Here is a 27,710-nt window from a genome sequence, read left to right as displayed (position 1 = left end):
TTATGTCTATAACAATTTCATTAAAACAAAGAGAATATGAATACATTACACTGAGTTAGGAGAATAATAGACCCCCCTTAAGATAAATTTTCATAACAAACCAAGCAATACATCAATGAAACAAATCAATCCAATTCCTCAACAAAAGAAACAAGCCCTCCAAAAAGCTCAAGCATCTGTGTATTCTATCTATTTACAAAAGCAGCATGTATGTAGTTGTCTAATGGGTCACTTTTTTTTTATTTTGATGATGGTGGTGTCTTGGGGTGTGAAGACTTGCCTGTAATGGCCTTCTTCACTTTGGAAATTGAGTGCTTCACCTTTGACCCTACACCTGATAGGATGCCATGAGATTTTTTGTGTGAAACTTTCGTGTCGGTGTCTTGAGAGTCTCTGGATATCACACTCACACTAGATGATGGGCTTATTTTTTCGAATTCGTCTCCTGCTTCGTCTTCTTTTGTGATGCCTGGTTGAGTGATTTCGGCCTCTGGAGTTTCCGGTTTTCCTGTGTCTGTTTGCTCTGTGGTATCTGCAGATACTGATTCAGAGATACCTGTGGTGACTTTATGTTCCTTTTCAGGTTCTTTAGTATCATTTCTTGGACTTATTTCTGCAGTCTCCAGCAAATTTTGATGCTCGATAATGATCTCCCGGCTCTTTGCTTCAGACTGGACTTCTGCTTTCATTTCATTTTCCAGAGTGGTGTTGCCTTGCGCTTTGTGTAAATCAAATCCCTAATTTAACATAAACTGCATCAGAACTCAAAGATATTGTACATTGGGAGAATGAATATTTGGTTGCCTACACAGACACGGAATTAAGATGTGCAAGTGTGAATATGCAATGTGGTATATATCATTATGTAGTTTATTTTGTGGTAGTGCAGGCAAACCTCGAGAACTTCCATGTTCTTTACAAAATCATTTCCTGGTCTCTGCTCCTCTTTGGTATCGATCACTTCTGATTCAGCTTCCTTTTGTATTACTTCTTGAATGCTTTCCTCAACTATCTCAGGCAAAGTTGAGATGGCTTTATCCTCAGGTGCATCTGTCATTATACGGATAAAATGTTAAATTCAATCTTCCACACCAGATTGGCTAATATAGTTTATGCTTTAAGTATATTTATATGTTTTCTTCAAACTCAAACTTTCACTGCTAAAGAAGCCGCTTTTGAGGCCAAACTATGACTGTCTACATGCTATCTACCCCATAAACTTGGCTCAAGTAATTCCTTTCTTCAGAACACAAAAGTTTCCTAAAGTTAGACTTGGCCAAAGAACTCAGTTAAGTCAGTTTCAAATGATTCACAATACCAATTAGAATATGTTTTTTTTTTTGGGAACCTTAATTTTAGTATATTTGTTTCTCGGATGAAATATTAAATTGGGTAAAGATAAAACTGAAAGTTGCTGAATTATCAACATTACTTTCTATTTCAGGCTTCTGTAACTCCATACCAGTGGCTTCTTTCATATTAGATGCTTCCTCTGACAAGATTTTTCTACCATCCTTCATTTCTGAATTTTCTATGGAGTTTGAGTCTAGAACCTTTTCCAGTTCTTCCACATTATAACTTGATTTTGTACTGTTTTCTGTTGTTACCATTCCTTCTGAATTGATATGCTTTGTAATTACATTCTCCATGCTAGACTGTTCAGAATGGCGGTTGGCATGTTCTTCATTTTCAGTGCTGACCTTGGCCATGGATTCATGTTGATCAATTGTCTGTTTTAACATATGCAGTATCAGAATCAAAATTGTAATAGAAATGAAGAAAATAAATAATTGATTGTTTGTGCTAGAGTTTGTGTGTTCTAGTTTCTGTTTTGTGCTTATTGGGCCTTGCCCACTTATGTTTTTGTACTATATCTATTAGCAAATCAATGAGATGTTATTTTTCGTACATAACAACAGTTTGCATGGATGCCTAAGCATGACCAATTTATGAGTGTGAAATGCCATGAAATTATGTACACAGTTATCTTCTTTTTTAACTTCATTACTGACTAACCTCAACAACATTAGCCATTCCCTCAAGTTTATTTTCTGGTCTGCCACTATTGTTATCTATTGCTGCTGATTTCTCTTCCTCGAGTGTTTGTTCCTGAACAATTCCTTCAACTGTCTCACCTTTAACAATTGTTGATGTTGGCAGGGTTGTCTGGACTTCATCTTCTGGTACACCTGTTATTAGACATGTAAGATATTTCTTTGCTATCATCCTCCTAAAATTGGCTACATTAGTTCTTCGGTAGTATGTCTAATAAATAATTATATATCCTGTTGTGCAAACCAACTGCCTACTGCCACAACATGCCACTGCTAAAGACTAAGTTATTAATAATAGTTTATAATGCTTTCATTCACATACAGTAATGATGTTTAGTTTAAGTTCTTTCTTTTCTTTAGAAATTGAAAAGTCTCAATGTGATTTTATTGTTATTAAAGTTTTTTATTTTAAGGGCTTTGAAAAATTAATGAACTTCTAATTTAGGAAACATATAGTTGGGTTTCTAAGGCCAAATCGAAATTCACTAAAAGTAATAAGATGTTGGTGAATTATGAAAACATACTTTCTGTTGCAGTTTTAAGCAACTGCCTTTCAGTTTCTTTTTCCATCTCTTTTTCTTCCTCTTGTATGAAATTCCCATCATCGTTGATCTCTAATTTCTCTCCGGTGTGTGATGCTGGTACCTGTTCATGTTCTTCAGTTTCACTTGTTGGGTTTATCTCTATGCTCTCTCCTTCCAAATTTGGATGCTTTGTAACTATAGTTTCCTGGCTCCGCTCTTCAGATAGGAATTCAGCTTTCAGTTCATTTTCTGCACCGGTCTGGCATGCCACTTTGTGCAGATCAAAAGCCTTTTTTAACATATACTGCATCAGAACATAAAGATGTAAGCCAAGAGAATAACATTTTAATGTCAGGAACACATAACTAACACATGCAAGTGTGAAAGTGCAAGGAGATATCTTTTGTTTTCTAGTTAATTTTGTTTGTAGTATGCTCAAACCTCAGAAACTTCCTTTTTTGCCTCAGACTCATTTTCTGATATCTGCCCCTCTTTGGTATCTGTCACTGCTAATTCTGTTTCTGTATGTATCTCTTGAATGCTTTTCTCAACTTCAATACGGACAGATGCTGTACTGGGTAATGTTTGCAGGGCCTTATCTTCATACACACCTATCATATAATTATACAAATGAAATAGTGAATGCGATCACTGACACAAGGTTGTCTATGCTACTGCTTATTTGTACATCTATGAGTTTTATTGAAAATTATAGAAGTCCCACTGCCACAACAAGCTACTTTATGTGGCCAAAGAATTATTCTTTACATGCTATCATCATTCATCCACATATTAGCTGAATCAACTTGTTTGTTTCAAACAAACACAATTTTTAGTTTAAATGTATACAACTGAATATGTTTCAAAAGATTTAAGAAATTACTATTTGTAATCATCCACGTGTATAAGTGAATAAAACTGTTTATTCCATCTAAAAACACTATTTTTTTTTTATGTGTATAAAAAGATTGTTCTTCCATCTAAAGTGTTGTGTTTTTTCTAGGATATCAAGTAAAAATGATGCTAAAATTTCAAAACTTAATTACTTTCGGTTTCTGATTTTTGTATCTCCTCATCAGTCAATTGTTTGGCATCTGTTGCTTCCTCTGCTGTGATTTCACTTGCATCCTTGATTTCTAAATTCTCTACTGACGCGTCTACTGTCTTCTGTTCATTCATAAAACTTAATTTTGTACTGCTTTCTGATGCCAGATGTCCTTCTGCTGTTATATAGTTTGTAATCACACTCTGCATGCTTGATACTTGTGATTGGTTGTCTGCTTGTTCTTCTTTTACTATGCCAGCATTGGCCTTGGTTTCAGGTTGATCAGATTCCTGTTTAAACATTACAATATAAGTGTAAACTTTGTATACCCAGTTAAGAAGATAAACGTTCTTCCTTTTTTTTTGGTATACTGCAAGTGGATATATGTGTAATTATTTACATGTTTACTTCACTACTGCCTAACCTCATAGGAACAAGATTGTTTTCTCAAATGAAAGATTCAACGGCCAAAAGCTGATGATGATGCAATATTTTTTTGTTGGATATGGTTCAAGAATATGGAAAAAGGATTTGATATCCCTTTCCACTCATGGGCTAGCAATATAAGGGTCGGGTTTTGTAATGATGAGGGGATTAATCTATAGGTTCTTTTTGTGGAGGGTTGTCTACTTTAATCTAGACCTATGGATGCTTAATTCTTTCAATACAGCTTGTATTAGGACTCCATAGGTCTTTACAAAGTATGAAAACAATGTATATATATCAGTACCACTTGTACTAATTTTGTTATTATAATACAAATTAATTTTGCTCATCAAAAAAAAAAAAAAAAACTACTGCCTAACCTCAACAGCAATGAACTTTCTGTCAAGTTCATTTTCTGGTATGCAGCTCTTTTCCTTATCAATTGCTTCTGATTCATCATTGTGAAGTGTTTGTTGTTGCATGATTTGCTTTGTGTCACGTTGGACAATTGCAGGAGTGGGCAATATTTCCTGGACTTCTTCCTCTGTTAGGCCTGTAATTATATATGTGAGATGTTTCTATAGCTAATGTATTTCCTTTTTTTAGTGATTCCAATTGACATATTTTGCTGAAAACATAATTTCTACAGTACTGCCATGTCATTCTACTAGTTAGGACAAAGTTGTTACAGTAACCATTAATGCCTTATCATGCTGCCCCCAACATACAGTATTTTTGCTTACTGTAAGTTATTTCTTCCGTTCCAAAATTTTAACCCCAAATGCCGTTTCTCAGTAAAAAGTGTTAACTTGAGGTTATTTGAGTAAACAATGAACTTTTGAAATGGAAGCCTAAAGTTTACTGGGTCAAAATGAAACTGACTAAAAAGTAATAAAAAATCGTGAATTTTGAGCACATACTCTCTGTTGCAGTATTTAGTAACAGTGTTTTTGTTGCTTCTTCGATCCCTTTTGCTTCTTCTTGATTGAATTTACCATCATCCTCAATCACTAGTTTCTCCTTGGCATGATTTGCTGGAATCTTTTCTACCTCAATACCATTAGTGGGGTTCATTTCTGCAGTCTCTCCATCCTGATACGGATGATTTATGAATGTAGTCCCCTTGTTCTGTGCTACTGGTTGGGATTCTAATTTCTGTTCGTTTTCTGCATTGAGATGGCATGTATCGTCCTTTTCCCCATATGCCTGTTTCAGCAAATACTATGTCAGAGCTTAAAGATGTTGAATTCTGTGACAATTTTTTGTGTGCCAGTGTGGATGGACACATAATTCACTTGCGCAAGTGTGAAAATGAAAGGTATTATTTGTCTTATTTTTTTCTAGTTTAGTTTCTTGTAGTCTGCTCAAACCTCAGGAATGCCATTTTTTGCGTCAAACTCATATTGTGTTGTCTGCATCTTTTTTGTAAATGTCACTGAAAATTCTGCATCTCGTTGTATCTCTTCTTGCTTACTATCGTGAACTTCTTCGACTCTGACCAATGCTATGTTGGGTAATGTTTGCATGGCGTTATTTTCAGGCACACCTATAGTTATAGATGAGTTATTGAAAGCAATCATTTACCCAAAGAGGCATATATTACTATTTTAGTACATCTATATGCTCCCTGTAAGATTGAAAAAGTCCCAGTGCCACAACAAGCTGCTTATGGAGCCACAGAATTACTATTTATAATTCGACTTGAAATTCATACCAGGAAAAGAAAAATTCTTTATTCCACATAAAAAACTAGGGTCTTTAGATTACACGAAAAGTTTTATTCACATATAACGTATAAATAGTAATTATGTGGCCCCATAAGCATTGTGCTTGTTTCTTGTTTATGGTTATCAAGTTGAATTCAATGCTAAAATTTCACAACATAATTACCATCGGTTTCTAATTTTTGTATCTCAACATCAGTCAATTGTTTGGCATCTGTTGCTTCCTCTGTGGTGATTTTACTTGCATCCTTGTTCTCTAAATTCTCTTCTGACTGTGAGTCTACTATCTTCTGTTCATTCACATCATAATTTAATTTTGTATTGCTTTCTGATGCCAGATGTCCTTCTGCTGTTATATAATTTGCAATCATATTTTGCATGCTTGATCCTTGCGATTGGTTGTCTGATTGTTCTTCTTTTACTATGCCAACATTGGCATTGGTTTCAGGTTCCTGTTTGCATATATACAATATAAGTTTTGTATAACAAGTTAAGAAAATAAATTATTTTTTCTTTTCACAGCATCTTTTCCTGTCTGATTCATATGTAACTATTTACTTGTTTACTTCACTACTGCCTAACCTCAACAACAGTGGACATTCTATCAAGTTCTTTTTCTGGTATGCATCTCTTGGCATTATTGATTGCTTCTGATTCATCATCATCAAGTGTTTGTTGCTGTAAGTTTTGATCAGATTCACCTTGTACAGTTACAGCAGGCAATTTTGAATGGACTTCTTCCTCTTGTGGACCTGTCATTATTCATGTGAGATTTTTCTACAGCTAAAATATTTCTGGTTTTAGAGATTCTGACAGGCATCTTGTCTGGAAAACAAAATTTGAGGCTAAAATTTCAAAACATAATTACCTTCTGTTTCTGAACTTTGTATCTCTGCATCAGTCAATTGTTTGGAATATGTTCCTTCTACTCTGATATGACCTGCATCCTTGTTCTCTAAAAACTCAACCAAGCCTGATTCTACACTCTTCTGTTGATTGACGTTGACATCATCTCTTAATTTTGTGCTGCTTTCTGATATCACATGTCCTTCTGCTGTTATATAATTTGTAATCAGACTCTCCACACTTGATTCTTCTGATTGATGGTCTGCTTCTTCTTCTATTGGTATGCCGGTGTTGGTCTTGGTTTCAGGTTGTTCAGGTTCCTGGTTCAATATATACTATATAAGTATAAAATTTGTATCACCAGTTAAGAAAATCAATGATATTTTTTTTAATAGCAAGCTGATATATATATATATATATATATATATGTAATGCTTTACTTGTTTACTTTATTACTGCCTAACCTCAACAGCAGTAGATTTTCTGTCGGGTTCAATTTCTGATATGCAGCTCTTGGCATTATCAATCGCTTCCGATTCATCATCATGCAATGTTTGTTGCTGCGAAATTTGATCAATATCACCTTCGACAGAGGCAACGGTGGGCAATGTTGTCTGGACTAATTCCTCCAGTAACTGCATTTTTGTTGCTTCTTCAATCCCTTTTGCTTCTTCTTGATAGAATATGCCATCATCCTCAATCCCTAGTTTCTCCTTGGTGTGAGATGCCTGAACCTTTTCTTGTTTCTCAGTATCATTAGTGGCATTTATTTCTGAAGTCTCCTCAGTATCATATGGTGTTGTCTGCACCTCTTCGTTAAACTTTTCTGTAAATTTTGGTTCTGGCTGTCTCGCCTCTTGACGGCTCTGATCAACTGCTTCATTTCCATCCGTTACATCGTCAAGTATTGTTTGCAAGGCTTTATCTTCAGGCACACCTGTTGTTATAGAAATAAGATATTGTAAGTTATCATTTACACAAGTTTGTGTATCTTACTAATTTAATACATCATTATGTTCTTTTGAAAATTAAAATAGTCCCAGTGACACAGCAAGCTGCTTTATTGGGCCCCAGAATTACTATGTATATGTTATCATCCATGTATAGCAGTGAATAAAAATGTTTTTCTCATCTAAAGGCGCTAATTTTTTAATTTTTATGTGGATTAAATAATTTTTTATTCACAGAAAGTCACGTATCTTCCTTTTCCTGCCATGAATATATCCATTGTGTTTATTTCTTGGTTTTGGTTTTTAAGTCAAATTCGATTCTAAAATTTCAAAACTTAATTACCTTTGGTTTCTGACTTTGGAATCTCCCCATCAGTCGATTGTTTGGTATGTCTTACTTGCTCTGCTGTAATTTCACTTGCATCCCTGTTCTCTAAATCCTCTATTGAGCGTGCGTTTATTGTTTTCTGTTCATAGATGTTGACATCATCAGTTAATTTTGTGGTGCTTTCTGATGTGACGTGTCCCTCTGCTGTTGTATAACTTGTAATGACAGTCTGCATGCTTGATTCTTGTGATTGGTGGTTTGCTTGTTCTTCTTTTACTATGCCGATGTCCTTGGTTTCAGGTTGTTCAGGTTCCTGGTTGAATATATACACACACACACACAATATAAGTATAAAATTCTTTAACAAGTTATGAAAATAAATATATTCTTTGTTTACAGCAAGTTGTTATATATGTAATTTTTAACTTGTTTACTTCACTACTGCCTAACCTCAACCACAATGAACTTTCGGTCGAGTTCAATTTCTGGTGTGTAGATGTTCTGAGCAATATCAATAACTTCTGATTCATCATGGTGCAGTGTTTGTTGCTTCGGTTTTTGATCAGTATCACCTTGGACAAAGGAATCAGTGGGCAATGTTGTCTCTACTTCTTCAACTGGTAACTGCTTTATTGTTGCTTCTTCAATCCCTTTGGCTTCTTCTTGATTGAATTTGCTATCGTCCTCGACCCCTACATTTTCCTTTGCATTAGATGCAGGAACCTCTTCCTGTTTCTCAGTAGCATTGGTGGTGTTTATTTCTGCAGTCTCCTTAATATCATATTGTGGTGTCTGCCCCTCTTCGTTAAACTTCTCTGTAAATTCTGCTTCTAGCTGTCTATCCTCTGGACTACTTTCATCAACTGCTTCATTTTTGACCAATGCTTCATCAAGTATTGTTTGCAAGGCTTTATCTTCAAGCACACCTGTTGTTATAGAAATGAAATATTTAAAGCAATCATTTACACAAGGCTGCGTATCTTACTAACTTAATATATCTATATGTTCTCATGAAAATTAAAATAGTTCAAGTACCACTATATGATGCTTTATTGGGCCACAGAATTACTATGTATATGTTATCATCCACATATGCTGGTGAATACAATTTTGTGTCATCTAAAGATGCTAATTTTTTAATTTTTATGTGGATTAATGAATTTTTCTTTCATTGAAAGTCATATGTTTCTCTTTTCCTGACATGAATTTATGAACTGTGCTTCTTGGTTTTTGATTTTGGAGTCAAATGTGATTATAAAATTTCAAAACCTAATTACCTTCAGTTTCTGACTTAGGTATCTCCGCATCAGTAGATTGTTTGGCATCTATTGCTTGCTTTGCTGAAATTTCACTTGTATCCTTGTTCTCTAAATTCTTTTTAGAGCATGAGTCTACAGTTTTCTGTTGATCGACATTGACATCATCAGTTAATTTTGTGCTGCTTTTTGATTTAACATGTCCTTCTGCTGTTGCATAATTTGTAATGACACTTGGCACACTTGATTGTACTGATTGGTGGTCTGCTTGTTGTTTTAATATGCCGATGTTGTCCTTGGTTTCAGGTTGTTCACATTGCTGGTTGAATATATTCAATATAAGTATAACATTTGTATAAGTTAAGAAAATTAATGATTTTTTTTGTTCATTGCAAGCTGATTAATATGTAACTTTTTACTTGTTTACTTCACTACTGCCTAACCTCATCAACAGTTGACTTTTCGTCTAGTTCAATTTCTGGTGTGCATATGTTCTTGGCAATGTTAATCGCTTCTGATTCATCATCATGCAGAGTTTGTTGCTGCGGTATTTGATCAGCATCACCTTGGACAAAGGCAGCAGTGGGCAATGTTGTCTGCACCTTTTCCTCTGGTAACTGCATTTTTGTTGCTTCTTCAATCCCTTTTGCTTCTTCTTGATCAAGTTTCCCATCATGCTCAATCCCTAGTTTCTCCTTGCCTTCAGATGCAGGAACCCCTTCTTGTTTCTCAGTATCAATGGTGGTGTTTATTTCTGCAGTCTCCTCAGTATCATATTTTGGTGTCTGCACTTCTTCGTTAAACTTCTCTGTAAATTCTGCTTCTGACTGTCTCTCCACTTGACTACTCTCGTCAAGTGCTTTGTTTCCGATAGATGCTGTGTCAGGTATTGCTTGCAGGGCTTTATCTTCTGGCACACCTGTTGTTATAGAAATAAGAAATTCTAAGCTATCATTTACACGAGGCTGTTAATCTTACTAATTTAATACTATCTCCGTTTCTTTTTATGTGTTGTTTAAGGTTTTTTGTTGAAACCAAGAAACGTAATAAATTTTCTTAATTTTAATAAAATAATTGTGGAATTTCTTATCAACCCCAAAAGCTAGTTCATAGGGTGAGGGTTACCCCCCACTTATATATTCTATCTTTGCCTCATCTCTAACCAATGTGGGACGTGGGTTTTTCCCAATACCACTCCACAATAAATACATGTGTAAATTAATTAAATATAAGAAAACAAATAAGGGTATAATTGATAAAAGAATAATCATTGTGATCTTGAACGTTGCAAATGATGGATAAATAGGAACAAAATTTTTCCAAAAATCCGACAATTATAAAGAAACTGTGGGAGTATATCTATATGTTCAGTTGAAAATTAAAGTAGTCCCAGTGCCACAAAATGCTGCTTTAGTACACCATAGAATTACTATGTATAATGTATATATTATCACATGTAGTAGTAAATAAAGCTGTTTGTCATTAAAATACACTAATTTTTTATTTTTATCTGCATGTTTTATTTCATGTAAAGTCGAGTTTATTTCTCTTTTCCTGGTCTGAATATACTCATTTTATTTTCTTATAATTTGGGTTTGGGCCTAACTCAATTCCACAAAGCCAACTTATAAGGTGCTCGTCGCCCTGCTCCCCACTTATATACACTATTTATCACGAGTCGTTTTGGGACTTGGACTTTTCCCAATTTGTTTGTTTCTTGCTTTTGGTTTTCTTGTCAAATTCCATTCTAAAATTTCAAAACTTAATTACCTCCGATTTCTTTCTTTGGTATCTCCACATCAATTGATTGATATCCATCTGTTGCTTTCCCTGCTGTGATTTCACATGCATCCTTGTTCTCTAAGTTCTCTTCTAAGCATGTGTCTACTATTGTCCGTTCATCGACATCGACATCACCAGTTGATTTTGTGCTGCTTTCTGATGTGACGTGTCCTTCCGGTATTGTATAATTTGTACTTCCATTCGACATGCTCATTTGTTCTGATTGGTTGTCTGCTTGTTCTTCTTTCACCACGCCGATGTTGTCTTTGTTTTCGGGTTGTTTAGGTTCCTGTTTGAATATATATAAGTATAAAATTTTTAAACAACTTAAGAAAATAATTTCTTTTATTGTTCTCAGCAGGTAAATATATATGTTATGTTTTACTTGTTTACTTCACTACTGCCTAACCTCAACGATAGTGGACCTTCTGCCAAGTTCATTTTCTAGTGTGTGTATGTTCTTTGCAATGTCAATCGCTTCTGATTCATCATCATGCAGTGTTTGTCGGTGCTGTATTTGGTCAGTATCGCCTTGGACAAAGGCAGTAGTGGGCAATGTTGTCTTGACTTCTTCCTCTAGGAACTGCGGTTTTGTTGCTTCTTCAATCCCTTTTGCTTCTTCTTGATCTAATTTGCCATCATTCTCAATCCCTAGTTTCTCCTCAGCGTGAGATGCTGGATCCTCTTCCTGTTTCTCAGGGTCATTGGTGTTTATTTCTGCAGTCTCCTCGGTATCATTTTGTGGAGTCTTCACCTCTTCGTTAAACTTTTCTGTAAGTTCCTCTTCTGTCTGTCTCTCATCTTGACTACTCTCAGCAATTGTTTCGTTTCCGATCGATGCTTCATCAAGTGTTGGTTGCAGGGAATTATCTTCATGCATGCCTGTAGTAGAAATGGGATATAGTAGGCTATCATTTACAGAAGGCTGTGTGTCTTATTAATTTAATACATCTATTTGTTCTCTAGAAAATTAGAAAGAGTCTCAGTGCCTGAATAATATTCTTTTGTGCGCTGCATAATTACTATGTATATGCTACATCCACATATACTAGTGACTAAATCGTTGTGGGTCATCTAAAGATGCTAATGTTTTAATTTTTACCTGGATAAAAGAATTTTCCTTTCATCGAAAGTCATGTGTTTTGCCTTTCCAGGTATGAATTAATGCACTGTGTATGTTTCTTGGTTTAGTTTTCAAATTCAATTTGAAAATTTCAAAACCTAATTACCTTCGGTTTCTGTCTTTGGTATCTCCACATCAGTCGATTGATTTGCATCTGTTTCTTTCTCTGCTGTAGTTTCTCTTGTGTCCTTGTTCTCTAAATTCTCTTCTGAGCGTGTGTCTACTATTGTTTGTTCATCGGCGTTGACATCACCAGTTAATTTTGTGCTGCTTTCTGATGTGGCGTGTCCTTCCGGTATTGTATAATTTGTACTGACATTCGAAATGCTCGATTGTTCTGATTGGTGGTCTGCTTGTTCTTCTTCCAACACGCCAACGTTGTCCTTGTTTTCAGATTGTTGAGGTTCCTGGTGGAATATAGACAAGTTTTAAATTTTTTAAACAAGTTAAGAATATAATTTTTTTATTTGTTCACAACTAGTGGATATATATGTTATGTTTTACTTGTTTACTTCACTACTGCCTAACCTCAACAACAGTGGACCTTCTGTCAAGTTCAATTTCTGGAGTGTCGATTTTCTTTGCAATATCAATCGCTTCTGATTCATCATTGTGCAGTGTTTGTTGCTGCGGTATTTGATCAGTATCGCCTTGGACAAAGGCAGCAGTGGGCAATGTTATCTTGACTTCTTCCTCTGGGAACTGTGGTTCTGTTGCTTCTTTAATCCCTTTTTCTTCTTCTTGATATAATTGTCCCTCATCCTCAATCCCTAGTTTCTCCTTGGCGTGTGATGCTTGATCCTCTTCCTGTTTCTCAGTATCATTGGTGTTTATTTCTCCAGTCTCCTCGGTATCATTTTGTGGAATCTTCACCTCTTCATTTAACTTTTCTGTGAATTCCTCTTCTTCCTCTCTCTCATCTTGACTACTCTCAACAACTATTTCGTTTCCAATAGATGTTTCGTCAAGTGTTGGTTGGAGGGATTTATCTTCATGTACACCTGTTATAGAAATGAGATATATGAAGCTATCATTTACAGAAGGCTGTGTATCTTGCTAATTCAGTATATCTATTTGTTCTCTTGAAAATTAAAAAAAGTCTCAATGCCACAATAATCTGATCTACTGTGCTACATAATTACTATCTATATGTTATCATCCACATATACTAGTGAATAAAGTTGTGTGTGACATCTAAAGATGCTAATGTTTTTAATTTTTGTGTGGATTAAAGAATTTTTCTTTCAATGAAAGTCATGTTTTTCTTTCCAGGCCTGACTTAATGCACTGTGTATGTTTCTTGGTTTGGTTTTCAAATTCAATTTGAAAATTTCAAAACTTATTTACCTTCGGTTTCTGTCTTTGGTATCTCCACATCGGTCAATTGATTTGCATCTGTTTCTTTCTCTGCTGTAATTTCGCTTGCATACTTGTTCTCTAAATTCCCTTCTGAGCACGTGTCTACTATTATCTGTTCATCGATGTCCACATCACCAGTTGAGTTTTTGCTGCTTTCTGATGTGATGTGTCCTCCCGGTGTTGTATAATTTGTACTTCCATTCAACACGTTAGATTCTTCAAATTGGTGGTCTGCTTTTACATCTTTCACCACGCCGATGTTGTCGGTTTTTTCGGGTTGTTCGGGTTCCTGGTTGAATATATACAAGTATAAAATTTGTAAACAAGTTTAGAAAATAGTTTCTTTTATTATTCTCGACAAGCGAATATATATGTTATGTTTTACTTGTTTACTTCACTACTGGCTAACCTCCACAACAGTGGACCATCCGCCAAGTTCAATTTCTGGAGTGTCAATGTTCTTTGCAATATCAATCACTTCTGAATCATCATCATGCAGTGTTTGCTGCTGTGGTATTTGATCAGTATCGCCTTGGACAAAGGCAGTAGTGGGCAATGTTGTCTTGACTTCTTTCTCTGGTAACTGTGTTTTTGTTTCTTGTTCAATCTGTTTTGCATCTTCTTGATCAAATTTGCCATCATCCTCAATCCCTAGTTTCTCCTCGGTGTGAGATGCAGGAATCTCTTTCTGTTTCTCAGTATCATTTTTGTTTATTTCTGCAGTCTCCTCAGTATCATTTAGTGGAGACTTCACGTCTTCGTTAATCTTCTCTGTAAGTTCTGCTTCTGGCTGTCTCTCATCTCGACTACTCTCAGCAACTGTTTCGTTTCCGATTGATGCTTCGTCATGTGTTGGTTGCAGGGATTTATCTTTATGCACACCTGTTGTTGTAGAAATGAGATATAGTAAGCTATCATTTACAGAATGCCTGTGTATCTGACTTATTTAATACATCTATTTGTTCTCTAGAAAATTTAAAAAAAAAAGTCGCAGTGCCACAATAGCTGCTTTAGTGCACTACATAAGTACTATGTATACGTAATCATCCACATATACTAGTGAATAAATCTGTGTTGGTCATCTGAAGATGCTAATGTTTAAATTTTTATCTGGATTAAAAAAATTTCCTTTTATCGAAAGTCATGTGTTTTGTCTTTCCAGGAATGAATTAATGCACTGTGTATGTTTCTTGGTTTGGTTTTCAAATTCGATTTGAAAATTTCAAAACTTAATTACCTTCGGTTTGTGTCTTTGGTATATCCACATCAGTTGATTGATTTGCATCTGTTTCTTTCTCTGCTGTAATTTCGCAATCATCCTTGTTGTCTAAAGTCTCTTCTGAGTGCGTGACCACTATTGTCCGTCCATCGACATCGACATCACCAGTTAATTTTGTGTTGCTTTCTGATGTGATGTGTCCTTCCGGTGTTGTATAATTTGTACTGACATTCGACACACTCAATTCTTCTGATTGGTGGCCTGCTTGTTCTTCTTTCACCTCACCGACGTTGTCCACATTTTCGGGTTGTTCAGGTTCCTGGTTGAATATAGACAAGTATAAAATTTGGAAACAAGTTCTCAAAATATTATTTTTTATTATTCTTCGCAACTGAATTTGTATGTTATGTTTTACTTGTTTACTTCACTACTGCCTAACCTCAACAACAGTGGACCTTCCGCCAAGTTCAATTTCTGGAGTGTCGATGCTCTTTGCAATATCAATCACTTCTGAATAATCATCTTGCAGTGTTTGCTGCTGCGGTATTTCATCAGTATCGCCTTGGACACAGGCAGCAGTGGGCAATGTTGTGTTGACTTCTTCCTCTGGTAACTGTGTTTGTGTTCCTTCTTCAATCCCTTTTGCTTCTTCTGGATCGAATTTGCTATCATCCTCAATCCCTCGTTTCTCCTCAGCGTGAGATGCTGGAACCTCTTCCTGTTTCTCAGTATCATTTTTATTTATTTCTGCAGTCTCCAAAGTATCGTTTTGTGGAGTCTTCACCTCATCGTTAATCTTCTCTGTAAATTCTGCTTCTGGCTGTCTCTCATCTTGATCACTCTCAGCAACTGTTTCGTTGCTAATCAATGTTTCATCAGGTATTGGTTGCACGGATCTATCTTCATGCACACCTGGTGTTGTAAAAATGAGATATAGAAAGCTATCATTTACAGAAGGCTGTGTATCTTATTAATTTAATACATCTATATGTTTTCTTGAAAATTAAAAAGTCTCAGTGCCTAAATAAGCTGCTTTAGTGCACTACATAATTACTATGTATAGGCTATCATCCACATATAATAGTGAATAAATCTGTCTGGGTCATCTGAAGATTCTAATGTTTAAATTTTTATCTGGATTAAAGAATTTTCCTTTCATTGAAAGTCATGTCTTTTGCCTTTCCAGGAATGAATTAATGCACTGCGGATGTTTCTTGGTTTGGTTTTCAAATTCGATTTGAAAATTTCAAAACTTCATTACCTTTGGTTTCTGTCTTTGGTATCTCCACATCGGTTGGTTGATTTGCATCTGTTTTTTTCTTTGCTGTAATTTCACATGCATCCTTGTTCTCTAAATTCTCTTTTGAACGTGTGACTACTATTGTCCATCCATCGACGTCAACATCACCAGTTAATTTTGTGCTGCTTTCTGATGTGATGTGTCCTTCCAGTATTGTATAATTTGTAATGACATTTGAAATGCTCAATTGTTCTGACTGGTGGTCTACTTGTTCTTCTTTCACCACACCAACATTGTCCTTTGTTTCGGATTGTTCAGGTTCCTGGTTGAATATAGACAGGTTTAAATTTTTTAAACAAGTTAAGAATATATATTTTTTTATTTGTTCACAGCAAGCGAATATATATGTTATGTTTTACTTGTTTACTTCAGTACTGCCTAACCTCAACAACAGTGGACCTTCCACCAAGTTCAATTTCTGGTGTGTCGATGTTCTTTGCAATATCCATCACTTCTGAATCATCATCATCCAGTGTTTGCTGCTGTGGTATTTGATCAGTATCGCCGTGGACAGAGGCAGCAGTGGGCAATGTTTTCTTGACTTCTTCCTCTGGTAACCGTGTTTTTGTTGCTTCTTCAATCTGTTTTGCATCTTCTTGGTCAAATTTTCCATCATCCTCAATCCCTAGTTTCTCCTCGGCCTGAGATGCTGGAATCTCTTCCTGTTTCTCAGTACCATTTGTGTTTATTTCTGCAGTTTCCTCCTTATCATTTTGTGGAGGCTTCACCTCTTCATTAATCTTCTCTGTAAATTCTGCTTCTGGCTGTCTGTCATCTCGACTACTCTCAGCAACTGTTTCGTTTCCAATCAATGCTTCGTCAAGTGTTGGTTGCAGGGATTTATCTTCATATACACCTGTTGGAGAAATGAGATATAGTAAGCTATCATTTACTGAAGGCCTGTGTATCTGACTTATTTAATACATCTATTTGTGCTCTAGAAAATGAGAAAAAAAAATTCTCAGTGCCACAATAAGCTGCTCTAGTGCGCTACGTAACTACTACGTATATGTAATCATCCACATATAATAGTGAATAAATCCATGTGGGTCATCTGAAAATACTAATGTTTAAATTTTTATCTGGATTACAGAATTTTCCTTTTAACTAAAGTCACGTGTTTTGCCTTTCCAGGAATGAATTTATGCACTCTGTATGTTTCTTGCTTTGGTTTTCAAATTCAATTTGAAAATTTCAAAACTTAATTACCTTTGGCTTCTGTCTTTGGTATCTCCACATCAGTTGATTGATTTGCATCTGTTTCTTTCTCTGAAGTAATTTCACATGCATCCTTGTTCTCTAAATTTTCTTCCGAGCACGTGACTACTATTGTCCGTCCATCGACATCGACATCACCTGTTAATTTTGTGCTGCATTCTGATGTGACATGTCCTTCCGGTGTTATATAATTTGTACTGACATTCGACACGCTCAATTCTTCTGACTGGTGGTCTGCTTGTTCTTCTTTCACCTCGCCAATGTTGTCCTTGTTTTCAGGTTGTTCAGGTTTCTGGTTGAATATATACAAGTATAAAATTTGTAGAAAGTTAAGAGAATATTTTTTTATTGTTCTCGGCAAGTGAATTTATATGTTATGTTTTACTTGTTTACTTTACTACTTCCTAACCTCAACAATGTTGGACCTTCCAGCAAGTTCAGTTTCTGAAGTGTCGATTTTCAGGGCAATATCAATCACTTCTGAATCATCATCCTGCAGTGTTTGCTGCTGTGGTATTTGATCAGTATCGCCTTGGACAAAGGCAGTAATGGGCAATGTTGTGTTGACTTCTTCCTCTGGTAACTGTGCTTTTGTTGCTTCTTCAATCCCTTTCGCTTCTTCTAGATCGAATTTGCCATCATCCTCAATCCCTTGTTTCTCGTCGGCGTGAGATGCTGGAACCTCTTCCTGTTTCTCAGTATCATTTGTGTTTATTTCCACAGTCTCCTCAATATCATTTTGTGGAGTCTTCACCTCTTCGTTAATTTTCTCTTTAAATTCTGCTTCTGGTTGTCTCTTATCTCGACTAGTCTCAGCAACTGTTTCGTTTCCGATCGATGTTTCATCATGTGTTGGTTGCAGGGATTTATCTTCATGCACACCTGTAGTAGAAATGGGATATAGTAGGCTATCATTTACAGAAGGCTGTGTGTCTTATTAATTTAATACATCTAATTGTTCTCTAGAAAATTAGAAAGAGTCTCAGTGCCTGAATAATATTCTTTTGTGTGCTACATAATTACTATGTATATGCTATCATCCACATATACTAGTGACTAAATCGTTGTGGTTTTTTAAATTCGATTTGAAAATTTCAAAACATAATTTTGCCTTTCATCGGAAGTCATGAGATTTTCCTTGCCAGGCATCAAATAATGCACTGTGTATGTTTCTTTTTTTGGTTTTGAAATTCGATTTGAAAATTTCAAAACTTAATTACCTTCGTTGTCTGTCTTTTGAGTCTTCACATCGGTCGATTGATTTGCATCTGTTTCTTTCTCTGCTTTAATTTCACTTGCATTCTTGTTCTCTAAATTCTCTTCTGAGCGCGTGTCTACTATTGTGTGTTCATCACCATTGAAATCACCAGTTAATTTTGTGCTGCTTTCTGATGTGTCGTGTCCTTCCGCTGTTGTGTGTTTTGTACTGACATTCGACACGCTCGATTCTTCCGATTGGTGGTCTGCTTGTTCTTCTTTCACCACGCTGATGTTGTCCATGTTTTCGGGTTGTTCAGGTTCCTGGTTGAATATAGACAAGTATAAAATTTGAAAACAAGTTAAGAAAATATTTTATTTTTTTATTTTTCTTGGCAAGTGAATTTATATGTTATGTTTTACTTGTTTACTTCTCTAGTGCCTAACCTCAACAACAGTGGACCTTCCGCCAATTTCAATTTCTGGAGTGTCGATGTTCTTCGCAATACCAATCACTTCTGAATCATCATCCGGCAGTGTTTGCTGCTGTGGTATTTGATCAGTATCGCCTTGGACAAAGGCAGCAGTGGGCAATGCTGTCTTGACTTCTTCCTCTGGTAACTGTTCTTTTGTTGCTTCTTCAATCCCTTTCGCTTTTTCTTGATCGAATTTTCCATCATCCTCAATCCCTTGTTTCTCAGTATCATTGGTGTTTGTTTCTGCAGTCTCCTCGGTATCATTTTGTGGAGTCTTCAACTTTTCATTAAACTTTTCTGTAAATTCCTCTTCTTGCTGTCTCTCATCTTGACTACTCTCAACAACTATTTCGTTTCCGATGGATGCTTCGTCAAGTGTTGGTTGCAGGGATTCATCTCCATGCACACCTGTTGTAGAAATGTGATATTGTAAGCCTATCATTTACAGAAAGCTGTGTATCTTACTAATTTAATACATCTATTTGTTCTCTTGAAAATTAAAAAAAGTCTCAGTGCTCCAATAGGCAGCTTTAGTGCGCTACTAAATTATTATGTATATGTAATCATCCACATGTACTAGTTATTAAATCTGTGTCATCTAAAGATGCTAATTTTTAATTTTTCTTTCATCGGAAGTCATGAGATTTTCCTTACCTGGCATCAAATAATGCACTGTGTATGTTTCCTTTTTTGGTTTTGAAATTCGATTTGAAAATTTCAAGACTTAATTACCTTCGTTGTCTGTCTTTTGAGTCTTCACATCGGTCGATTGATTTGCATCTGTTTCTTTCTCTGCTTTAATTTCACTTGCATTCTTGTTCTCTAAATTCTCTTCTGAGCGCGTGTCTACTATTGTGTGTTCATCACCATTGAAATCACCAGTTAATTTTGTGCTGCTTTCTGATGTGTCGTGTCCTTCCACTGTTGTGTGTTTTGTACTGACATTCGACACGCTCGATTCTTCCGATTGGTGGTCTGCTTGTTCTTCTTTCACCACGCCGATGTTGTCCATGTTTTCGGGTTGTTCAGGTTCCTGGTTGAATATAGACAAGTATAAAATTTGAAAACAAGTTAAGAAAATATTTTATTTTTTTTATTTTTCTTGGCAAGTGAATTTATATGTTATGTTTTACTTGTTTACTTCTCTATTGCCTAACCTCAACAACAGTGGACCTTCCGCCACTTTCAATTTCTGGAGTGTCGATGTTCTTCGCAATACCAATCACTTCTGAATCATCATCCTGCAGTGTTTGCTGCTGTGGTATTTGATCAGTATCGCCTTGGACAAAGGCAGCAGTGGGCAATGCTGTCTTGACTTCTTCCTCTGGTAACTGTGCTTTTATTGCTTCTTCAATCCCTTTTGCTTCTTCTTGATTGAATTTGCCGTCATCCTCAATCCCTATTTTCTCTTTGGCCTGAGATGCTGGAACCTCTTCCTGTTTCTCAGTATCATTGGTATTTATTTCTGCCGTCTCCTTGGTATCATTTTGTGGAGTCTTCATCTCTAGGTTAATCTTCTCTTTAAATTCTGCTTCTGGCTGTCTTTCATCTTGACTTCTCTCAACAACTGTATTGTCTCCGATCGATGCTTCGTCAAGTGTTGGTTGCAGGGATTTATCTTCATACGCACCTGTTGTGTTAGAAATGAGATATAGTAAGCTATCATTTACAGAAGGCTGTGTATTTTATTAATATAATACATCAATGTGTTCTTTTATAAATAAAGATGTTCCAGTACCTGAAAATGCTGCTTTATTGGGCTCCAGATTTATTATGTGTATTTTATCATCCACATATAGTAGTGGGTAAAACTGTTTGTCATCTAAAAACTCTAATTTTTTAAATTTTATGTGGATAAAAGTATTTTTCTTTCGTCTAAAGTCATGTGTTTATCTTTCTTTTCCTGCCATGAGTATATGTATTGTGTTTGTTTTTTGGTGTAGGTTTTCTAGTGAAATTTGTGTCTAAAATTTCATTACTTAATTACCTTCGGTTTCTAATTGAGTTGTCTCCACATCAGTTGATTGTTTTGCATCTGTTGCTTCCTCTGCTGCGATTTCAGTTGCATCCTGGTTGTATAAGTTCTCCACTGAGCATGATTCTACTGTCTTCTGTTCATTGGGGTCAACATTATCTGTTAATTTTGTGCTGCTTTCTAATGTGAGATGTCCTTCTGCTGTTATACAATTTGTATTGATACTCTGCACGCTTGATTCTTCAGATTGGTGGCTTGCTGGTTCTTCTTTTACTATGCCGATGTTGTCCTTGGTTTCAGGTTGTTCAGGTTCCTGGTTTAATATACCGTTTAAGTATAAAATCGTATAACAAGATAATAAATTATGCTGTTTTTTTGTTTGCAGCAAGCTGATATATATGTAATTTTTTATGGTTTACTATCTTTAGTCCCTATACTTTTTAGGATTCCTATTTTTAGTCCTTGAAGTTCTTTTGACTGGTTTTAGTCTCTTAACTCTTTTTTCTGTCCTTACTTTTAGTCTCTGTTAAAGGACTAAAAGTAATGTTGCAAAAAAGTTAAGGGACATTGATGAGTCAAAAAAATATTCAGGGACTAAAAAAAGAAATAAAAAGTTTAGGGACAAAAAAGATAGGAAATCCCATTTTTTTACTCATTTACTTCACTACAGCCTTACCTCAACAAAAGTATAATTTCTGTCATGTTCAATTTCTGGAATGGAACTCTTGGCATTATCAATCGCTTCTGATTCATCATCGTGCAGTGTTTGTGGCTGTGAAATTTGATCAGTATCACCTTCGACAAAGGCAGGAGTGGGCAATGTTGTCCGGACTTCTTCCTCTGGTAATTGCATTTTTGTTGCTTCTTCAATACCTTTTGCTTCTTGATTGAATTTGCCACCATCCTCGACCCCTAGTTTTTCCTTTGCATGAGATGCTGGAACCTTTTGTTCCTCAGTATCATAGTGTGGCGCCTGCAACTCTTTGTTAAATTTCTCTGTAAATTCTGCTTCTGGCTGTCTCTCTTCTTGACTACTGTCATCAATTGCTTCATTTCCGACTGATGTTGTGTTGGGTATTGTTTGCAGGGCTTTATCTTCAGGCATGTCTATTGTTATAGAAATGAGATATTGAAAGCAATCATTTACTTAAGGCTTCATATCTTACTATTTTAATACATTTTAATGTATATGTTATTATCCATATATAGTAGTGAATGAAACTGTTTTCTTTCATCTAAAGTCATGTTTATTTTTCTTTTCCTGGCATATATATGCATTGTGTTTGTTTCTTGGTTTAGGTTTTTGGGTGAAATTCTATTCTAAATTTCAAGACTTAGTTACCTTTGGTTTCTGACTTTGGTATATCCACATCAGTTGATTGTTTGGCATCTGTTGCTTCCTCTGCTATAATTTCTCTTGCATCCTTGTTTTGTAAATTGTTTGCCGAGCATGATTCTACTGTCTTCTGTTCATCATTGTCAGCATCATCGCTTAATTTTGTGATGCTTTGTGATGTGACAGGTCCTTCTGCGGTGATATAATTTGTAATGACACTCTGCAGGCTTGACTCTTCTGATTGGTGGTCTGCTTTTTCTTCTTGTGCTATGCTGACATTGTCCTTGGTTTCAGGTTGTTCAGGTTCCTGCTTGAATCTTTACAATATAAGTATAAAATTTTGTATAACAAGTTATAATAAATTATTGTTTTTTTGTTCACTGCAAGCTTATGTGTTTGTGTATGTGTGTTCGCACAGGCTTCACTACTGCGGTACTGCCTTACCTCAGCAACAGTGTACTCTCTGTCATGTTCAATTTCAGGTATGCAGCCCTTGCCATTAACAATCGCTTTGGATTCATCATTATGCAGTGATTGTTGCTGTGAAATTTGATCAGTATCAACTTGGACAAAGGCAGGAGTGGGTAATGTTGTCTTGACTTCTTCATTCAGTAACTGTATTTTTGTTGCTTCTTGTTGATCAAAATTGCCACCATCCTCTATTCCTTGTTGCAATGTTGTCTTGTCAGTGTCAATCACTACTGTTTCATCATTTTTATATGTTTGTTGCTGTGAGATTTCCTCAGTTTCACCTTTGACAATTTCAGAAGTGGGCACTGTTGACTGGACATTATCCTCAGGTGGACCTATTATCAACATTTGAGATATTTCTTATCACCCATGCAAAGTTAGCTAAAGTAGCTCCTATATAGTCATTCTGATAGATATCATGTCCTGAAAAATTAAAATTTCTACTGGCATTTTCATGCTACAAATAAGGTCAAAGTTAATAATTTATAATGCTCCCCTTGGCATACTGGCATACAGCATTTCCTTTTAATGCAAGTTATTCCTTTTATTTAGCAAGTCATTTCTCAGTGAAAAATTGATTGTTTGGGGTGGTTTGAAAAGTAATCAGCTTTTATATTTGGAAGCAAATGTTTCTTTTATGTTTTTTCTAGGGTCAATATTTATTTGACTAAAGTAACAAAATGTTGGTAAATTTTGAACACATACTGTCTGTTGCAGTTTTTAATAACTGCATTTCGGTTGCTTCTTCTGTCTCTTTTGCTTTCTTTTGTTTGTATTTCCCATCATCCTCATTCTCTATCTCTTCTCGAGTGTGTGACACTGGAACCTTTTCTTGTTCTTTGGTGTCATTAGTTGGGTTTATTTCTGTAGTCTCTCCTTCCAAATTTGGATGCTTTATATTTGTGTTCTCCTGGTTCTTCACTTCAATCAGGGTTTCAGCTGGCTGCACATTTTCTACACTTGTTTGGTCTGTCACTTGGTGTTGACCAAATGCCTATTATAACAAATAGTGTCAGAGCTCAAAGATGTTGAATGCAATGAAAATAATATTTTATCAGGGGAACATAATTAACTTGTTCAAGTTTGAAAATGCAAGATAGCATCTATGTTTTTCTTTTAGTTTATTTTTTTTATTTCCTCTCAAACCTTGGGAACTTTATTTTCTGGTATCTGCCCCTCTTTGGTAGTTGTCACAACCAATGGATATTTAGAATTTACATCATTTCCAAATTTTTGTAGAAATTTTATTTCTTCACATCCAATATTTGTAACTGACTTAACTAATGGGACACTCTGCAGAAAGGAAGGCTATCAGCTCATAACTTTTAATTTAAACAAAACAACCTTATTATAACATCAATACGAATAACTTATCTAAATTAAATACGGTCTCATGCAAAGTTGAAAATTTTCCATATTATTTAAACAAAGTGCATCATTACTAATTTTAAAAAAAGAAAAAATTATCACTCCTATTAGGCATCAAACTTGATTCATTTTTCTCTTCTTTTTCTACATTCCTGTCTCAGGATGTCTTTTGTCTCCAATGCTCTTTTCTGCTTTTTTGCTTGAAGCTTCCCCTTCAGTCTTTTCTGGAATCAGAATTACATGTTCTCTATGTTTTTCTTTTTCTTTTTTCTGCCATGAATCTGTTGTCTCTATCATGTTTTTCTGAATAAGTTTTGATTTTTTTTCAATAGTCTCTGAGCCCCATTTGAGTTGTTTCCTCCTCTTCCATATACATTTTGCCCCACTAAAATTTATTTTTGTCCACCCCATCAACTTGTGGAAATGCTTCTTCAGATATCTTTCAGAGTTTCTACTTTCTCAATTGCAACCACTTTTTCTCTTGCTCCTGCTGTTCTCAATGGGTTTTCTTTCAAACTCAAACTTATCTCATCCATTTTTCCAAGGTAGCTTCACCATCACTATTTTCTCCAACATATATTGTGAGGAGTCTTCAGTTTTAGCAAACATGTATATACTAGTTGCTGGACCTCACCTGATTGACTCAGGCCTTCCATTCACGCTCCTGTACTGATGACATCTCTGCTTTTTCTTTCAGTACTTCTGTTTGGCTTCTTTCTTTAATCTCGTCCTCTGCAAATGATACTGTTACAGTTAGGCTAGTCTGTGGTCTCCTTATCTTTTAAGCATGGCTTTGTTACTCTTTCATCATCCTTGCTTGGGTTCATGGTTTCCAAGTCAAGGTTAGAAGTTTAAACATTGTTGATCAGACTGTTACTATTATTCTTGTTCTCCATGTCTTCCTTACCTTACACATGGCATTGTCATTTTTTCGTCATCGTTGCCAAGGTTTTTGGTTTCCAACCAGGGTTAGAAATTAAAACTTTATTGATCAGACCCCACATTACATTGGAAAAGCTTGTAGCTTGTTCGTTGTATTGTAGATCAACATCTTTTTTTCCATTGGTATTGTGTTATCATTTGTCTGGGATTATCATCTGCTTTTCTGTAGTCTCTGAGATAACTTCAATAGATGCATGTTAACTTGAAACTACTTCAAAATGCCAATCAAGGTACTTGTCACTGTAACCTTTGGAAAATTCCCCTGGATGAATTGACGTTTGGTTCTTCAACACATGCTGCCTGTCATGAACCAACTATCCCCAAAACTTAAGCTTTTGGATGAAGACACGTGAATGGTTTTATATTATATCTCTAAGACGTCCCTCACACGAGAACACTTTGGACTTGAAGCATGGATAATGTACTTGCTCACCTTTGTGTCAAAATTCAACTTTTCGTTAGAAGAATGAAGGTGGAAAGGATTGAACGTTCGACCACTTAGTCATAGAGGCTCTAATATCATGTCAAAAACCAAATTATACCGTGAAATTATTTTGCTATATTGCCTATGTCGTGGTCGTATTCTTCTGTGTTTGTGTCATTGTTAACTTGAATTTTGTCATTCTCTGTTTCAATGTTCTGTTTCATTCTCAGTTATCTGCTTTAGTGTTTGATTCAATATTTGAGCAACCTGACAATATCCCAATTTACGTACATTTTCAGTTGATGGAATTGTCAGGTTAGGATGATGGCACAGAACTTTTATCTTTGAGTCCAAGTGAAGGTGATAGTTATATTTGTTGTTTTATCTCCATGTTGTTTTCCTTCTGCCTTTGCTATGTATTCAAGACATGAAGGATTTTGATTTAACTTACAACTGGGTTTGATGGACCCTGCTGGAGGATATTAATTTGGAATATTATCAAACTGGGCCAACATTGAGTATTTACTTCAGGTGCTGTTTTCTGCAAGTCATACCGTTACCTAATTCTCTATATAAATGTTCTTTTGATGCCAAGTTTCTCTATAAATTCAATGAATAGGATAATTTTGAAACTTTATTGTTTAGGGATCTCTGTTTCCTGTCATGCTATTCTAATATTATTTTTCCTTAATGTCTAGTAGATTTCAGTCACCATATTAGTATGCCCATGATAGCAACACTTATTTCGTGACAAAACCATGTTGCTCCTATTTTAGGAAGTTTTATATTTTATCCCTGCTGTATTTTTATTCTGTATCTGTTCTGCATCTTGCTATTAATACTAGGTGCGTATATTAGGAAGCAATCCCATAATCACAGGGATTTGTCCCCTAGAATTAACTGTCCCTATTTCCTAAAATAGCCAACATGCTTGTGTATATATAGGCACCTGATGTACCTCATAAAAAAACATACAATAATATTATTCCTTCTAAATCTGAGATTTCACATAGACTGGTCATGGCCTTTATTAGAATTGAGAATGTATCTTGCCTAACTCAACCTAGGTGGGGTACTTTGTTTACTTACTCTACCAAAGTATTGTCTTAAGACCCCTACGGTAGACGTCCCAAGACATTACGAGTTTGTAGTTGACAGGATTAGACATCTACAAGTTACCCAACAGCAGGAGTAGAATAGCAGTTCTTGCCCAATAAAAAAAAATTCACTGAGTTGTTTAAAATCAACCCTAAGGGTTGATGTTAACAAAACTTATTTATTAATCACTCTTCATTTGTAATCCTTGTGTTTAAATTGTGAACTTTTCTATTTCAGAGTGGGGGAATATTCAGTAGATGACTGCAATATTTCAGTGATCCTGAAAATCCTAACTGTACCTTCCACTATGTATGCATCTCACACATACAGTGAAATAATTGTGATGATAAAGAAATCTCAACCATCTATTTTTCTGTCTAAATATCACATAACCATAGACCGGAAGAAATATTACAGCATAACCAAATATACAAGGAGCATCAAGCAGAAACAAACATAAGACTTTGGACAGAGATAACTAATCAAAGTATTTACTTCAGCTAAATACATGTAATAGCAAGCGAAGTCTGCATGAATCCAGTCATTAAAAACTTTGGTAGAAAGACATACCATAGCAGATGCATCTTCTGGAGAATTGGTTTCAGCTTCCATGTTGCACGCGTGACCTACTCGGTAGAGGGTGAAATTGCATAAAGAATATTGGTGAATTCAACAAGAAATAAATATCTTGTGTAGTTTTGCTTCAATTTTCGTGTCCTAAATCTTAGATAGCTAGCTCAATTCTGTAAGCTCTGCCAGAGCTTTGTGAAATCTAATCAAAACTAAGCCTTAGTGTATATATATATATGTGTGCATGTGTGTATTAATATACTTGGATAGAAAATATTACTAAATTGCCATAGAAGTGACAGTACCACTTGTAATATGCTAAATACATATCAAGAGCAGTCCACAAATGCAATGGTCCTACTGATTGATCATTCACATGCCCATCTTATAATATTCAACTTTATGTGATCAACTAATCCATTTCTATTATTATTCTGAGCTGTAGTATTCGAACAGTTCTATTCGCACAGGGAAAGCAAGCATAATTGTTTATCCTTATGAGGTTGGATTTTGTGGAGTTAAGGATCCTGCTTTGAATGTTACTGGTTGGTCTGCCAAACTTTTCAATCTGTTTCTGTCTTTTGTGACTAAAAAGTATGTCCTACGGACCAATCTTCCCAACCGTTAAAAAGTAAATTTTAGAAGCGATAGTTCCTTAGTTTCAAATGAAGTTGGCAAGTGAAGGAGAATTATCATCTC

At 35.5% G+C, this 27,710-nt stretch overlaps 1 protein-coding gene and 1 long non-coding RNA gene across 7 annotated transcripts; one reads left to right on the top strand and one right to left on the bottom strand.

The window, feature by feature from the left end:
- On the bottom strand, positions 1–27,150 carry LOC100799113 (microtubule-associated protein futsch). Of its 6 annotated transcripts, none has more exons than XM_006599032.4 (40): positions 27,012–27,150; positions 23,315–23,603; positions 22,583–22,944; positions 22,145–22,445; positions 21,479–21,909; positions 20,815–21,115; positions 19,985–20,457; positions 19,560–19,860; positions 18,799–19,235; positions 18,375–18,675; positions 17,564–18,036; positions 17,146–17,446; positions 16,320–16,792; positions 15,898–16,198; positions 15,076–15,548; positions 14,655–14,955; positions 13,827–14,299; positions 13,406–13,706; positions 12,587–13,059; positions 12,165–12,465; positions 11,345–11,817; positions 10,924–11,224; positions 9,597–10,072; positions 9,175–9,472; positions 8,348–8,823; positions 7,913–8,210; positions 7,084–7,556; positions 6,642–6,939; positions 6,356–6,525; positions 5,940–6,225; positions 5,420–5,595; positions 4,970–5,255; positions 4,430–4,602; positions 3,625–3,913; positions 3,020–3,189; positions 2,579–2,882; positions 2,017–2,189; positions 1,433–1,730; positions 896–1,050; positions 1–737 (listed from the first exon to the last, which is right to left on the bottom strand). In XM_006599032.4, exons 1-40 carry the CDS (start codon positions 27,051–27,053, stop codon positions 240–242), a joined length of 13,179 nt encoding a protein of 4,392 aa, XP_006599095.2. In that variant the 5' UTR covers positions 27,054–27,150; the 3' UTR covers positions 1–239. The 6 variants fall into 6 exon arrangements, with proteins under 6 accessions (XP_006599095.2, XP_006599096.2, XP_006599097.2 ...); XM_006599033.4 differs by having other exon boundaries at positions 1,463–1,730; XM_006599034.4 differs by lacking the exons at positions 12,165–12,465; positions 12,587–13,059.
- LOC121173660 (uncharacterized) lies at positions 21,509–25,868 on the top strand. The gene is made up of 3 exons (XR_005888949.1): positions 21,509–21,645; positions 22,325–22,432; positions 22,557–25,868. It is a non-coding gene; the product is annotated as an uncharacterized lncRNA (long non-coding RNA).
- Positions 27,151–27,710: the final 560 nt, after the last annotated feature.

This window comes from Glycine max, chromosome 16, assembly GCF_000004515.6.
Source record: "Glycine max cultivar Williams 82 chromosome 16, Glycine_max_v4.0, whole genome shotgun sequence".
In the NCBI taxonomy this organism is placed as follows: domain Eukaryota; kingdom Viridiplantae; phylum Streptophyta; class Magnoliopsida; order Fabales; family Fabaceae; genus Glycine; species Glycine max.
This window is presented reverse-complemented; position numbering and strand designations above follow the sequence as displayed.